This window comes from Otolemur garnettii, unplaced genomic scaffold (genome assembly GCF_000181295.1).
Source record: "Otolemur garnettii isolate 467f Iridium unplaced genomic scaffold, OtoGar3 scaffold00204, whole genome shotgun sequence".
NCBI lineage: Eukaryota > Metazoa > Chordata > Mammalia > Primates > Galagidae > Otolemur > Otolemur garnettii.
Genome location: NW_003852599.1, coordinates 1,279,306 through 1,295,235, shown reverse-complemented (window position 1 = coordinate 1,295,235; position 15,930 = coordinate 1,279,306). Strand labels below are relative to the sequence as shown.

The window sequence follows — 15,930 nt, the reverse complement described above, 5'->3', positions numbered from 1 at the left end:
AAAAAAAAAAACCTCACTTTGTTATAATCAAAAGAGGAACATGTGACTAGACTCAACAACAATCTTTACTTTCATACCCAGCACCTACAATTATTTCCATCCCTAAGCAAAGACTCTGATTCCATGAATCATAATTATAAACACAGAAAGAAGATCAACTGATGAGTTGGACAAACTTCTGGTTTCTAGTCCAGTATGTAAGGAGTTTAGAATTGCCATTCTATCCCATGAACAAGTCAAAAGCTAAACAGTCTAAAAAACAGCAGTTCTCCTTAGATCCCTCAGAGAAGAGAGGAGCTCACAGGGCAAAGCAGAGAAGTGAGGAGCTCACAGGGCAAAGCACTGCTCCAAGTGTTGGAGAGACAGACGGGTGGATTCAGAGATTCACAACTTACTAGAGCAAAAACATTTGCAAGAACCAGTGCCAGAATAGGAAAACTTCAGCTGTATTTGATGAATTGCTGGAGCGTCAGCATGGACAGCTCAAAGAGTTAAAAACTCCAGGGTACCCAGTCATGAGAGAAGAGAACATTTTTGTGAGTTTTGCCTTCAGGAGATCAACCAGGTCCTCATAGTGAGTATCAGAGAAAATTCCTCTCTTGCTTATGGCAAGGGACGGGGAAAAGGAACCATTTTGAAATAAGCCAGAGCACTCTGCTCTTAATAAGACCCGCCCTTAGGAGAAATGATTTCACCAAAGTCTAACCTAACTGGCAGAAGGGAAATATGCAACTCCAGCTCCCTCTACTTACCACGTGGGGATGGAAAACATCCACCTGTCGCCCACTCTAGGCATCCAGGCATCTTGCCCCTCCTCAGACAGGGAAAACTGAAAAGCGCTAATAAAGTTCAGACTCCAGGTGCAAGAGGCACACAAGAAGACTGAGACCTAATCATGGGACTACAGACTGCTTCCCCTTCCCCCACACCTTATCACTATATTACTAAAGACCTATTTATATACCTCCTTTTATATAGTACATCACATCCATCTTTCAACAAAAATTACAAGACAAACTAAAAGGCACAAAACACAGTTTGAAGAGAATGAACAGAAATTTCTAAATTTAGAAAGGTCAAAAATGTTGGAATTATCAGACTAGAAATGTTAAAAATATTAATCTGAGTTTATCAATAGTCACTTTAAATGCCTAAAGAGTCTAAGTACACTAATTAAAAGATAAGAGATTGCCAGAGTGGGTCAAGAAATAAGACCCAAATACATGTTGTCTACAATAAATGCATTTTAAATATAAAGACACATATAGATTAAAAGTAAAGGGAAGGGGGAGGCGCCTATGGCTCAAAAAGGTAGGGCGCCTGGCCCATATGCTGGAGGTGGCAGGTTCAAACCCAGCCCTGGCCAAAAAAAAAGTAAAGGGAAGAAGAAAGACATATCAAGCTAACGCTAATCAAAAGGAAACAGGAATATGTACATAATTATATTAATTTCAGACACAGTAGACTTCATAGCAAGAGAAAATTTATCAGAGACAAAGAGGGACATTACATAATGATGCTCCTGCATCAATATTCTAAAAAGACATAACAATCCTAATACATTTAGGGTTACATACACTTCATCCTTAATGCACCAAATCACAGCATCGAAATAATGTGAGATAAAAACTGACAGAATTGTAAGGAAAACTAGATTAATCCATAATTGGAAGCTTTAATACCATTCCTCTATTAGAAGTGTACCAGGCATAAAATCAGTAAGAACACTGTTAAACTTAACAACACCATTAATCAATTAGATACATGGGTCATTACGAAAGTTTTGAGATATACAAAAATCAATACATGTAAAATCCACATGGACAGGCCCTCCCAGAAACACCAATAAGCTGAGTAAGTAAAAACTTGCACAGGTGAATCAGAAAGGACACTGTCGACTGTGTTTCTTGGAAGTGAAATAAGGGACCATAACACAGTCTATCTTAAAACTTTCACAGTGACCCACATATAACTCACATCTATACACTACTTCATCTAATAACAGCAGAAGATAACATTCTTCTCAAGCTCACATGGAACCTTATTCACCAAGACAGACCATATTCTGGGCCATAAAACACAACTTACCAAAGTTAAAAGAACAGAAATCATATAATATCTGTGCTTAGACCATAATGTTAAGAATTAAACTAGAAATCAGTAATAGAAAGATAGTTCTAAAATTTTCAAAATATTTGGAGATTAAACAATATACTTCTAAATAACACATGGGTCAAAGAAGAAATCTCAAGAGAAATTTTAAAATATTTTGAACTAAGTGAAAATGAAAATATAATTTATGAAAATCTGGGCCAGGCATGGTGGCTTATGCCTGTAATCCTAGTACTCTAGGAGGCTGAGGCAGATGGATTGCTTGAGCTCGTGAGTTCAAAACCAGCCTGAGCAAGAGAGAGACACCATCTCTAAAAAACAGCCAGGCATTGTGGCACCTGTAGTCCCAGCTACTTGGGAGGCTGAGGCAAGTGAATCACTTGAGCCCAGGAGTTTGAGGTTGCTGTGAGCTACAACACCACAGCACTCTATCCAGGGTGACAAAGTGAAACTGTCTTGAAAAAAAAAAATTATGAAAATCTGCGGGATGCAGTGAATACAGTGCTTAGAGAAAAATTTATAGCATTAACTGAACATATTACAAAGAAGAAAGATCTAACATTAATAATCTAAGCTTCCATCATAGAAAAATAGGAAAAAAACAAAGCAAATTAAATAGAAAGAACAAAAGGGAAGGGAAAGGGAGGAGAGAGAGAGAGAGAAAGGGAAGAAGGGAGCGAGGGAGGGAGAGATGGGGAGAAAGAGAGAAAGAGAGAAAAAGGAAGGGGAAGAGGAGAACAAGTGGTGGCTCACGTCTATAATCCTAGCACTCTGGGAGGCTGAGGCAGGTAGACTGCTTGAGCTCAGGAGTTAGAGACCAGCCTGAGCAAGAGCCACACTTTATCTCATAAAAAAGAAAAAAATAGCTGAGCATTGTGGCAAGTGCCTGTAGGGAGTCTGAGGCAAGAGGAACACTTGAGCCCAAGAGTTTGAGGTTGCTGTAAGCTATGATGCCAGAGCACTCTACTGAGAGCAACAGAGAGGGGAGGGAGGAAATCAGAGCAGAAATCAATAAAATTGAAAACAGGAAATCAACAGAGAAAATCAACTAAATCAAAGCTGTTTCCTTGAAAAGATAACTAACATTGGACAAATCTAAAGTCAGTCTAAGAAAAGGAAACAGAAGACACAAATTGCTAATATCAGAAATGACAAAGGAGACATCACTACAGATCCCATGGACATTAAAAGGTACCTTGACCAATTCCTTGAAAGTCAGAATTTGCCAACACTCATACAAGAACATTCATTTGTATCTATTAAATGAATTGAAACAATAATAACCTTCCAAAACAGAAAGCACCAAGTTTACTTCACAGGTTCACTGGTGAATTCTACCAGACATTTAAGGAAGAAATCATACCAATTCTCTATAATCTCCTCCGGAAGATAGAAGCAAAGGGAATATGAAGTCTGACAATTAAATTCATGAACTTGTCCTAGAAAAACTGCTACATACCTCATTGCTGAATATCACTATGGTCACCTTTGTAGTACTCCCTATGGGAAGCTATGCACGATGCCAGTGCCTAGTCCATCCTTCAAAGCAATACTTTTTCTAGAATGGCCATCAGAGCTATCATATTACCCTTGATGTCCTGAATGGCATTAAAATGTCTTCCTTTCAATATCTCCTTTATCTTTGGGTAAAGAAAAAAGTCACTGGGGAGATCAGGTCTGTAGGGAGGGTGTTCCAATACAGCTATTTGTTTATTGGCTAAAAACTCCCTCACAGATAGTGCAGTGTGAGCTGATGCAATGTCAGGATGCAAGAGCCATGAGTTGTTAACCAAAATTTTCTGTTAAGATTTTCCTGTTTATCAATGTTTACTTGAGCCACTATGCTTCTCACAGTTAGCCAATAATTTTTATTCATAATTTAACAAATTTTTACAATGCTTTCATCAGTTCTGCTTATTACTGACCACCCTGACTTCTCTTTATCAGTGATGCATTCTCTCCCTCAGAAAAACATTTACTCCATTTGTACACTCCTGTTTTCTTCATGGCATTATCCCCATACACTTGGACCAACATGTCCCCCATTTCACTTCCACTCTTGCCAAGTTAAATGAGAAATTTAATATTTATTTGTTGGTCTAATTCAAGCTCCAACATTCTCACGACAGCACACGAAACATGCAACAACAGTAAAGAACGCCACTGCTACACATGGAAACAAACACAGCTGTGAGACATGAATACACCCAGGCTATGAAACCTTACTGAGTTGTTTATGCAGTGCTGCAAACATAAAGACATGGTGGCAAGTTCAAGAATTTGCAACAGCACACAAAAAGCGAGACACTGCCACATGTCAACACAAACACAATTGTGGGACACTGATATACCAAGATTATGAAACCTTACTAAGTTGTTTGTATAGTGCTGCCAACATAAGCACACGGTGGCAAGTTCACAAACTTCATTGTCAGACCTCGTATATGAAAATGAAGTTAGGAATTACAAATTAAAACAACAATGAGATACCACCTTACATCAGTGGTAACAAATGTACTTCTCTCATGAGGGATATTAATAGTGGAGGAGGTTGGAATCAAAGAAAGCAGGTAAACGAGACCTCTCTGTACCTTCTGCTCAATTTTGCCCTGAACCTAAAACTGCTCTAAGAAATAAAACCTATTTTTTTTTTTAAGTGCCTGTGCACCTGATGGAGAGAGAGGTTATACAGGATGGTGATGATAGAAGAAACTAGCTAAAACAAAACAAAATAGCAAAGCTGAATGATCCCTTTTTAGGAAAATATCTTACGGGCCATTTAGCCCTGGAGTCTCCACCTTTTTCAGGTGATGTTTTGCTCTGAGGAACACAGTTAAACTATATTTCACACCATTATTTAAACTTGGGAAAATTTTACTTGCAGAGAATGTAACTAAGTAGATCACATGCTACAACATATGTGCCTGAAAAAACAAGCACCTTTACTTTTGAAATTTGTGAGCACTCAGGAGCAAATTGAAAAGTCAAAATATAAAAGTCACAGGAAAAAAAAATACATAATATAGAAGATTCCATTACCTTATTTTTTCTCAATCTTAGAAGCAATTCAACTTTTGCTCAGGTCACAAGGGCATAATTTACGAACCTTTGGTCTAGTCCAACCCTCTCATTTTACAGAAGAAGAATCATAAAAACCTTGATTTAAGTCAATTCTCAGCTTGGTCTCAAATTCTTCATCTTCCAGCTCTGAAGCCCTAAGACTTCCTCCATTTGTTTCTTCACTGCCACTTAAGATAAGTAGCTGGTTTCTTTAAAAGAAATAATATAGGGGGAGGTAGGGTGGTATATTAAAATGAAGCATACTCTCTGTACCTAATTTTGCAACTTTAAATATTATTCTTTCTAAATCTTCAGTTTGTAAAGGAATTTAAAAGGCAAAGTGCCTTTCTTCCTCTGATCTTACAACTACATAGAGATTTACTATTTAAATGTATAGAAAACCCCTGCCATTTGCAAGGGGTGTGCCCCAAAGCTATAATTTCTGCCCAAAAAAAGTGGTTAAGTATAATAATATCACAATAATTATTGACTATAACAAGTGGGGGCCAGGTGTGGTAGCTCACACCTGTAATCCTAACACTCTGGGAGGCCAAGTCAGGAAGATCCCTGAGCTCAGGAGTTCAAGACCAGCCTGAGCAAGAGTGAGACCCCCCCCATCTCCACTAAAAATAGAAAAATTAGCTGGGCATCATGGCAGGTGCCTATAGTTCCAGCTACTCAGAAGGCTGAGGCAGGAGGATTGCTTGAGCCTAAGATTTTGAGGTTGCAGTGAGCTATGATGATGCCACTGCACTCTATCTGGGGGATAGAGCAAGATTCTGTCTCAAAAAAAAAAAAAGAAAGAAAGAAAGAAAAGTAGAGAACAAGGGTTATGTTTAGAGGAAGGGATCCTCTACATATGCCAGTTACAAAGCAGGATACATTATATTGTTGGTCTTTAGGGTCATTTGCAAACTTTTAAAATTGCAAATGTTAAACCCATTATACTTTCACCTCCCTTACCTCAGTTCTACTACTTAGTTATATAAATTTAGATAAGATCACTTACCTGTTTACCCATTTTGCCTACCTTATTGGACGGCTGGGTTGACTCGATGATGGATATACTATATAAAAACCTTAGAACAGTGTCTGATACACAGTGAATGCTCACAAAGCATCAGTTAATATCGCATTTGAGCCTCACAGCTTATAGGTATTGTGAGACACTGATATACCAAGATTATGAAACCTTACCAAGTTGTTTGTATAGTGCTGCCAACATAAGCACATGGTGGCAAGTTCTCAAACTTCATTCTCATGGTTTGCAAATGAGGCATTGGTCATGTAGCAGAAAGAACAATGACTTTGGAACCTGTCTGCCTACACTACTGCTATAAGCCTCCAAACATATCGTATATTAAAAAAGATTTTGTGACGTATAAAACATAATACAAATTACCCATACTGCGTGTATGGTCCTGAGAGGCAGTTTGGTATAGTGGTTACACATGCAGGCTTTAGAGTCAGAATGGTCAAGTTTAAATTCTGACACTACCATCTAGAAGCTATGTGACCTTGAACAAATTATCCACCTTTTCTCTGTCTCTGTTTCTTCATTGGTTAAATTAGCAATACAGTACCTATCTTAAGTTGTCGACTGTATTGAATGAGCTAATACACATAAAGCACTTAGAACAGAGCCTTGTATGTCATAGTGGTTAATAAATATCATATCATAGTGGTCAATCATTATTATTGTGATTTGGGCAATTATTAACCTAGACACAGCCCCGCTGCCTTGCCTGATCCTTGGAGAAGAGAGCAGGAGAAAAGACCTTTTGCCTCACCTGCTGTCCTGCAGCCTGTGCCTCCCGGTGCCAATCCTCCACCAGGGCCACTGCTTCCTCACCACTCTCAGGGTGGCGTGCTTGCACCCAGGTCTGGACCTCCCTGGGTAAGATAGTCAAGAACTGCTCTAGCACCAGCAGCTCTAGGATCTGCTCTTTGAGGCGGACCTCTGGCCTCAGCCAACGACAGCAGAGAGCCCAGAGCTGGCTGAAGGCCTCATGGGGTCCGGCTGCATCCGTGTACTGGAACTGCCTAAAGCGCTGGCGGGAGGCCTCGGGGCCAGCGACAGACTCTTGGTCATTCTCCTGGGGTTTGGATTCTGATCCCCATGAGTCTTCCTCCAGTTTCACAATTAGGACTTCTTCAGGCTCTGGTGGGGGAGAGGCCTGGGCCTGGGATTCCGGAGCTACTGCCATGGTCAGATCAGCTGCATTATCCTCATCTGACGTCTTCCTGAATCTACAGTCAACTCTTCAAGGGGTTCCTGAGAAAGAGACTGCTCCCCACGGTTCTGAAGACAGAAAGGCACAGGATGGAGTTGAGTAAGAAGACCCAAAAGACTCGCTTTCCTCACTTCCCCAGTACGCTCCACCCTCTGTGCTTAAGGCAGGGGTGCTAAGAGATGCCCCTTTCCCATAGGCAGGAAGTGAAATTGCGATCTGGTACCAAAGCCAGCAGTAGCATGCTTCAGAGGAAGACAGCAGAGTATTAAGTCTTCTGGAACGTGCCTCAACACCTTAGCCTGGCATCCTAAGCCTCCATTATCTGGCCTTCCTCCCTCCTACATGTGTCCAAATTCTAACCTTCAAGTTGCATTTCAAATTTTATCCTCTCCATAAGGCCTTTCTTCCTGAGCCTGAAAGCCTAACTGGCATCCTCTAGGGAAGCCCTCCTTGCAAAATCCTTCTTTTACTCTACACTCCCTCTTGGTCATCTCACCCATTTGGCATTATTCACCAAGTCTGAACATGACTCCCCAAACCCCAGGCAGGACCTGTCTCCAGACCTCCAGGCCCCCCAAATCTAAACCCTTCCATAACATTTCCACTTTACAGTCCCTCAGCCACCCCAAACTCAATGGGTCAAAAGCTCAATTCATCCTTTTCTCCTGCAAACCTGTCCACCTTCTGAAACTCCCCCATTGAATGAAGGCACCACCTTCCATCATCTGCCCACTTCAGAGGGCTGGTCATCCTCCTTCTCCAAGTGTTGCATGAATCAGTGCCACAGAAGAAAAGTCTGTACTGAAATGTCTGAAAGAGGGGGTGACTGGAGCTTGCTCTGGCACACAGCTCTTAACTTTATTTCTTTTAATCTTATATACTCTTAACAATACTAAGTTCTGCACGTACACATTCTATTAATAAAACTAATTGGCAGCTAATGGTTTATGTGATAAGAGTACAAAGAAACCATATAGAGCAACCACAAAAACTTATTCAGCTGTTTGTCTGAGGTATAGCATGTAACTGAAATGCGCATTAACTTATCTTGTTTTTTACTCCTAAAGTCTCTTCCAGGAAATTCTAGAGACAGCCAAGTAACCACAATGTAACTTCAAGTGCCATTGAGCTTACATCCAAGATCCCCTACATCCAATTCATCACCAAGCTGTGACCACTTGGCATCTCCATCCCCAATGCCACCACTTCAATCCCCAGAATCATCATGGCCTAACACATGTCCTGCTTCCACTCCCCTCACTCCAGCCTCTGCTCCATTCTTTGCACAACAACCACACTAGACCAAAACCTGACTATGTCACTTCCCCACTAAACATCTATCAGTGGTCTCCCATCTCCCTCAGGATAAGGTTGAAACTTTGTCCAAATCTCCAACCTCATCTCTTTACTATGCTCTACTGGTCACAGTGAGCCAACAGCACAGCCCACAAACCCTACACCGGCTGCTCTCTGAAACTCCCCTCATGCTGTGATCTTTCTTCACCTAGCTGGGTCTCCACTTAAATTGTCTCCACTTTTTCCATGAGGCCTTCCCTGTACCCTGTAACAAGAGTCAGTCCTCAGCCACAAGCTTCCTTAGCATCTTACGTTTTCTCTACCATAACTCTGATCATCCTTTATTGTAATTATCTTACCTACTAGATCGCTGACTTCCTGAGGGACCTAGCACTGTGCTTAGGACACACAGGAAGCACTCAGTCAACAGTCAAGTCATGAGAGATCAACTAACAATATGGCATGTCATGACACGAGATTACAATTAATCCCTTTCTGCACACACTAGATAAAAAAGAATAAATGACCTTCCCGCTCATGCCAGAAGGCATTCCTTCCACCTCTTTATTTCCATCTCTCTATGACACTTAACACTTATCCCTATTAAATTAAAGGGATATGTGTATGTCCCCAGGGAGATTACAGCCTCCCTGACAACACCCAAGCTGGGTTATCTGAGAAAATGAGTTCTTTGTGTCACTCCCAATAATTCTAAATAACACTGTAAAAAACTCACTCAAAGGAGGTTGTTGGCTGCATCCAAATGGGAACAACACGGCTGAAGTGAGAATGGAGGAAGGGTGCTAGTTAGCATTTTAGGACATCTGACTAGCCTGAATGGAAACAGGGCAAGGATAAGAAAATAAGGTTTGTCCTAAAGACTTCTATTTACTTAGGAAAAGGCTGAGAGCAGAACTCACAACTGCCCAACAACTTCCTGCTCACCCTTCAACTGCCAGCTTAAAATGTCACCTCCTTTAACAAGAGTTCTTTGACGTGCCTTTGTCATGTCCTGCACCCATCTCTGCCTTCCAAGAATTGCCTTCCTGCTCCTATATTCCCAGTGCAGGTGCACACCTCAATGTATTAATAGGTGTTATCCTACACCACTATAGTTATCTGTTCCTACATCTGACAGCCCCATCTGACTGTATTCCCAGGTCTAGTACTGTATCTTACTAGTTTCTGCATCCACAGTGCCCAGCCCAGTATCTGATAAACAGCAAGATTATAAAAAGTTTTATTGCCTTGGGGGCGGCACTTGTAGCTCAAAGGAGTAGGGCGCAGGCCCCATATACCAGAGGTGGCGGATTCAAACCCAGCCCCAGCCAAAAACTGCAAAAAAAAAAAAGTTTTATTGCCTTTTAAATCTGGTACATCAAAAGCCTAATGGGATATGGATGATCCATACTTTATATAAAAATAAAGAATTAACCTTTCATGAAATTTGAAATTTCTTTTTCAACTACAGCCTTACTGCTGTACCAGTCCAAACACATTTCTGTCACTCTCTCACACAAGGACTAACTCACCATTTATAGAGTGCCCACTGTACACTCTGCACTTCACTGGGAGCTACAGATCTAACTAGCTAGGACAGACAATCCCTACCTTCATGAAAACTATAATCTAGTGAAAAAGATAGTCATAAAGCACATTTCTGCTCCTACATACAGAGAACACTACAACAAAACAGGCAACTAGCAGTCCCACTAGGTCTAAAGTCCAATCTCAGATAAGAGGTATTTTCTTCTGCAAAGACTTGAAAATCCCAATAGTTTCAAACAGAAATCAGAAAGCCCTGGGGACCATATATGATCACAACTCTTGTCCTTTCTTAGACTGAAATAAGAATAGCAGCCTATGCTGTGGAGAGAGAGGAGAACACAGCCAATAGCAGGGTGACTTCACACAGGAGTGACCTGGCATCCCCCAGTCCTCAAGCTACCAGGAATAGCCCAGCCTCCCTAGGATCTGCAACCTCCACGAGCACCCATTCCCTGAGTGCCTACAAGGTGCCAAGCACAGGCTAAACACTCTGAATTCACGGCTGCACTGAAACCCGCAGGCAGGCAAGTGGGGTGACACTGGTGTTGCGCTACATTTCATTGATCTGTAACTTCTACTGTATACAAAGACCAGAAAGAAAAAAAGAAAGCATAATTTAAATGGTATAGCCAGGTCCATCCACTGTGTGTCTACTGCAGAGCGAGCATGTGCTGGCAACGCTTAGGACTTTGCTATTCCCCAGGTTGATCTTAGTTCCCTCGTGCCTCTCTCTCCACTGAGTGTGAGTCAAGTGTCTTTCATACAGCGTGGTCCCTAATATAAGCCAACTCTTTCATGTCATGTTCAAATAAAAAGAAAAAAAAACTGGCTGTGCTAGTTAGCTTATTGAAAGACAGTGTGTTGATTTCTGAAATGGCCTTTTGCCAAAGGATTTTCGAGCTGACTGATTTTTGGCTAACTGTGATTTTCACCTTCTGTGCTGACTTCAGAATGTAATTATCTGATAAGGTATGACTCCCACTATATCCTCAATTACATATACAAAAACTGGGCTTCTACGAAGAAGATTCACTCAAGGTCATACAACCAGCAAGTGGCAGTTAGGATCTAAATCCAGATCTGTTTTCTCTTACCACAGCCCCTCTTTGTCTACCAGTCCTCCAAACTCCTGAGATGATATGGGAAAGTGCAAAGAATATTAAGGCAGAAGTGAGCAGACTAGAGTTCTAGTTACACTCCTGCCATGAATCAGCTATGTGACTCAAGATAGGACATATAGCCCCTGTGGCTGCCTTACCTAGGATATAGCTTGCAGTCTGACACTACTCAGCAGTTTTCCTACTTCCCCAATTAGTATGATGGGGGTAGAGCAGAGGGGCAGGGAAACTAGAATCATTGGCTACAAGTTTAAATGGCTACAGTGGCCTAGTGATGTCAATGAGTGAAGAGAACTGGGTGGGGACTGTGGCTAACCACAGAGTGCCAGGGAGACAGAGGCCCAGAGAGGTCACAGGCCTTCCAATCTTTCCAAAAGAAGCTAGAACTCTAGATTTTTAAATGTTGGCAACTGGCTGGGCATGGTGGCTCGCACCTATGATTCTAATACTCTGGGAGGCCAAGGCAGGTGGATTGCTTGAGTTCAGGAGTTCGAGACTAGTCTGTGCAAGAATGAGATCTTGTCTCTACTAAAAGTAGGAAAATTAGCTAGGCATTGTGGCACGTACCTGTAGTCCCAGCTACTCGGGAGGCTGAAGCAAGAGGATCTCTTGAGCCCAGGAGTTTGAGGTTGCTATGAACTATGACACCACAGCAATCTAGCCTGGCTCAACAGAGTGAGACTCTTATCTTAAATAAATAAATAAATGTTGGCACTAACTCAAAATTGTTTCACATGTCATGAGGATTCACAAAACGTGGTGATGGACCTCACACAGCATGGGCTACGCCATCTATCACCTAAATGTTCTCAAAGGTCCCTTCCAATATCCAGAAGACCTAGAAGAGGTATAGATTCCCTCAAGTGATGAGGGATAAGTGTTGACAAAATCAGGATCCCTTTAGAAACACAGGGGAGCTGAGAGGCATCTTGGCTCCTAGGTGAGTAAGAAAATGGACATGAGCCCACTCAGTGAACAGTAGGATGAGAAAAGATCCTACCAAGTTCCATGGGAAAGGCCAAGACTGGTCTGTGACCTCCAAAAAGAAAAATCAGGGAATTACCAAAGGCTGTCAGGCCCACTTGCCTGATCATCTAAGCTATGGCTTAAAGCAGGCTGACCTCACATGTAAGGGCTTAAACCACGGAGAGCAAATATGTTTCACTTAGAGCACAAACTTCAATCAACTGGAAGTAGCTACCTAAAGTAGTGTGCTGAGGACTCTTTAAGTACCGTGCAAACATGTACTGTGACCAATTAGCCATAACTGCCAGGGACACAGGAAAGGGAAGAGGCAGTACACATTCTATGTATTTGCCACCCCGGCTTAAACTCCCATAGGCATTGACGCAACCTCACTTTCCAGGAGACAGCCCTGACAGGCAGAAGACTAAAGCTCCTGCTCCTTGAAAACTCCACTGAAGCCTGTATAGCAAAGCTTACCCTGAATGGTCTTTATTCATTCAAATAGTTACTGATTTACATCAAGTGCTTACTGCTCTTGATGTAACAGGCAATGGAGAAATAGAGGTGACTGAGAACTCTGTCCTGGAGATGGTCATAGGCTAGCAGAAGAAACAAAAAAGTCACATGTAATTATGATCAAATGTGGTAAATATAGTTAAGAGAAGTCATAGGAGCTGGGGTTTGGGGGTAACAATCTAATAAAGGGAATTGAACAAATTAAGAGTTGAGTTGGTTCTTGAAAGAAGAGTAGTTTTCTCGGCAGAGAATGGGGAAAGAGGGGTAGAATATTCTAAACAGAGAGAGCATCATATATTGTAGTATAATGATAGAAAATCAAATGGCCTTCCCAAGAAAAGAAGGAAATTCTGACAGCCCAGGAGCACATGGTGCATGAAAATTAGGTCGCAAAAGGAGTTTATGAAGGGTCTAGAACAGTGGTTCTCAACCTGTTACCCCTCTGTAACAATGAAAATACATCCTGCATATCAGATATTTACATTATGATTCATAACAGTAGCAAAATTACAGTTATGAAGTAGCAACGAAAATAATTTTATGGTTGGGGGGGTCGCCACAACATGAGGAATTGTATTAAAGGGTTAGGAGCAGCATTAGGAGGCATTAGGAAGGTTGAGAACCATTGGTCTAGAATATCAGGCCTAGGTGTTTGGACTTAATTCTATAGTTGATGGGAACCAATGAAGGTTTTTAGGAAAAGGCATAATCAGATTTGTGGGTTAAACTGATCACAACAGCTGCAATGTGTTTGTTCATGCTGTGAGAGTGAAAAGGTGGAGGCTTCTGTAAAAACTCTGCCAAGAAAGGGACAGATTAAAGATACAGGAAAGACAGTCAAAGATCTGAAGACCTTTGGATTTTCAAATGCAATAAGAATCAGAGGTTAAAGCAGATAAGTCGGTTGGTAGGTATAGAGCATAGTGGTGCCATTCACTTTCATCAAGCAAGGGGAAAAGTGCAGGTCTGAGGCAGAACACAATAGCCAGGCCCACCCACGGGGTTCCAGCGGCAAAAACCATTAGGGAGAGTATCAAATTAAATATGTTTGTTCTAGGAAGTATTTTTAAGGTAGGACTTCAAGCTCGGGCCCTCTTATCTTCACTTCTTGCCAGGGCCCCAGAACCCTCTATCATCCCTTGGGTCTCCAAACCTTTCTATGGCTCTCCCACCTCCCAAACCTCTCTGCCTCCTCACCTTCAGACCTTCCTAAGACCCACCTCACTCCCAGGGCCCTCCATCTCCGTCCTCATCCCCGACCCCTCTGTGACCCTTCCCATCTCCGGACGCTACATCCTGTGATCGCCTATCACCCTCTACACGTCCCCCCCACCCCGCCACATAAGCTTCTTTCTCCTCTGTCACCTTCCCGAGCCCCATGTGTCACCACGACCTCCTAAGTCTTCAGCCCAGAGCCTGCGTCTCCGCTGCCCCCGCCCCGCCACCCGGACTCACCCACCGAGACACCCACTTCACAACAGGGCGGAAGTGCTCCAGGGTTCGCGCAGGGAATGCTGGGACGCGGAGTCCGAACGGCGCCACCCCGAAGATGGGGCGGCCGAGACTACAACTCCCAGAAGGCTGCGCGCGATCGCCGGTAGGCGGCCCCCTCCGTCCACAGTCTTTCAGATGTCCTGAGCCAATAAATGTGTCATCTTCTCACGGCCTCTGACACTGAACAAATCGGAACGAGTTCAAAGCTTGAGGACGGAGCCTATTGAGATTCTGACCCTTTCCATAGGTTCAGGGATAACGGCACCGCCCAATGGGCGGGCACTCGAACAGAAAGAGGCGTAACCTGTTGAATGGGGGCGGTGAGAGCCCTGGAGAGATCAAAGAGAAATAGTGAAAAATAGAGAGGGTGACCAGAGGAGAGCAGGAGAGAATTGGACAGTTGTGGTTTCACTTGTCAGCTCACAGCTAGTTTGCGTGACTTTGGATGAATTCTGAACCTCGCTTTCTCCACCTGTTAAAATGATAATAATAGCATCCATGTCACCAGGTTTTTGTGAGACTTCAATGAGATAATACACCTAAAACGATTAGCTCGGGGCCTGGGTCCTAATAATGCACAGCAAATGTTAGCTGTTATTATGTAGATAAGTTAGTACAGAGCTTGACACTTCGTGGGCGTTGGAATAATGTTAATCATTATTACAGAATAATCCTAGTACAAATGTGGTTGCTTTGTACCACTGCAAATACTTTGAGGTATAAGCCATCTAATGTGAAATTGAGAATGTGGGTTTTGTAGTTAGATAGATCCATCTCTCAACCCAACTACTTCCTAACTGCGTTGCCTTGAACAAATTACTTTATCTCAATTGTCTTGGGATTTTTTTATCTGTATGATGCAGGTTAATATAATAGAACTGACATCACAGGGTGTTGTGGAGATTAAATGAGATGATGAGGGTAAGGCCTGGACTCTGAAGTCAAGCTGCTTGTGTCTGAAACTCCTTACTTTCAGGTGCAGGATGCAGGCCTTGCCACTCACTAGTTGTAAGCCTTGGGCAAATTGCTTAACCTGTCAATATCTTAGTCCTCTCACCTGTAAGATGAGAATGATAATAGTGGCATCTTCCTGATAGGTTTGTTGACAGGAATAAATGGGGGAAAGTAGGGAAAGAGTTCAGAACATGACTAACACAGAAAAAGTGTGTAAAAATCATCATCCATTATTATTAGTTTTATCAGTGGTCATGACCCTTAGGTTAACTGACAGTACCCTAGTATAATGCATCAATAGACGATGGCTAGTGTTAAAAATGGGGGAATTCTATATTTTAGTTTTAATAACGTAGTTTGAATGCCTTCTCCTCTTTAAAACGTGTGCCGACTTATTTATAGTTGTAATGACTCATGTGATTTTACTCAGTAAACATAATAGCCCCCTATAAAGAGTCCTCGTTGAAGTGTCACACCCCCCCCCCATGAAAGTGGTATCCTTGGCCCCAGTTTACAAAGAGGAAAATAGAAGCTTAGAAAAATGAAGTGGCCTGCTCAAGATTGCAGAGCCAGCAGGCACTAGGGCTGGGATTTGAACCCTTGGGCATGTGATTCCAAAGGTCCCACCCTGT

At 42.3% G+C, this 15,930-nt stretch overlaps 1 protein-coding gene across 1 annotated transcript in view; it reads right to left on the bottom strand.

Annotated features, from left to right (window-relative positions):
• The window catches only part of ZSCAN20 (zinc finger and SCAN domain containing 20), a 24,218-nt gene extending 9,882 nt beyond the window's left edge, over positions 1-14,336 (bottom strand). The window contains exons 1-2 of the mRNA XM_023507781.1: positions 14,306-14,336; positions 6,963-7,474 (exon numbers count right to left, since the gene is read on the bottom strand). Coding sequence (XP_023363549.1) covers positions 6,963-7,379 — 417 coding nt within the window. The 5' untranslated portion in view covers positions 7,380-7,474; positions 14,306-14,336. The remainder of the gene's footprint in view (positions 1-6,962; positions 7,475-14,305) is intronic.
• Between the last annotated feature and the right edge of the window lie 1,594 nt (positions 14,337-15,930).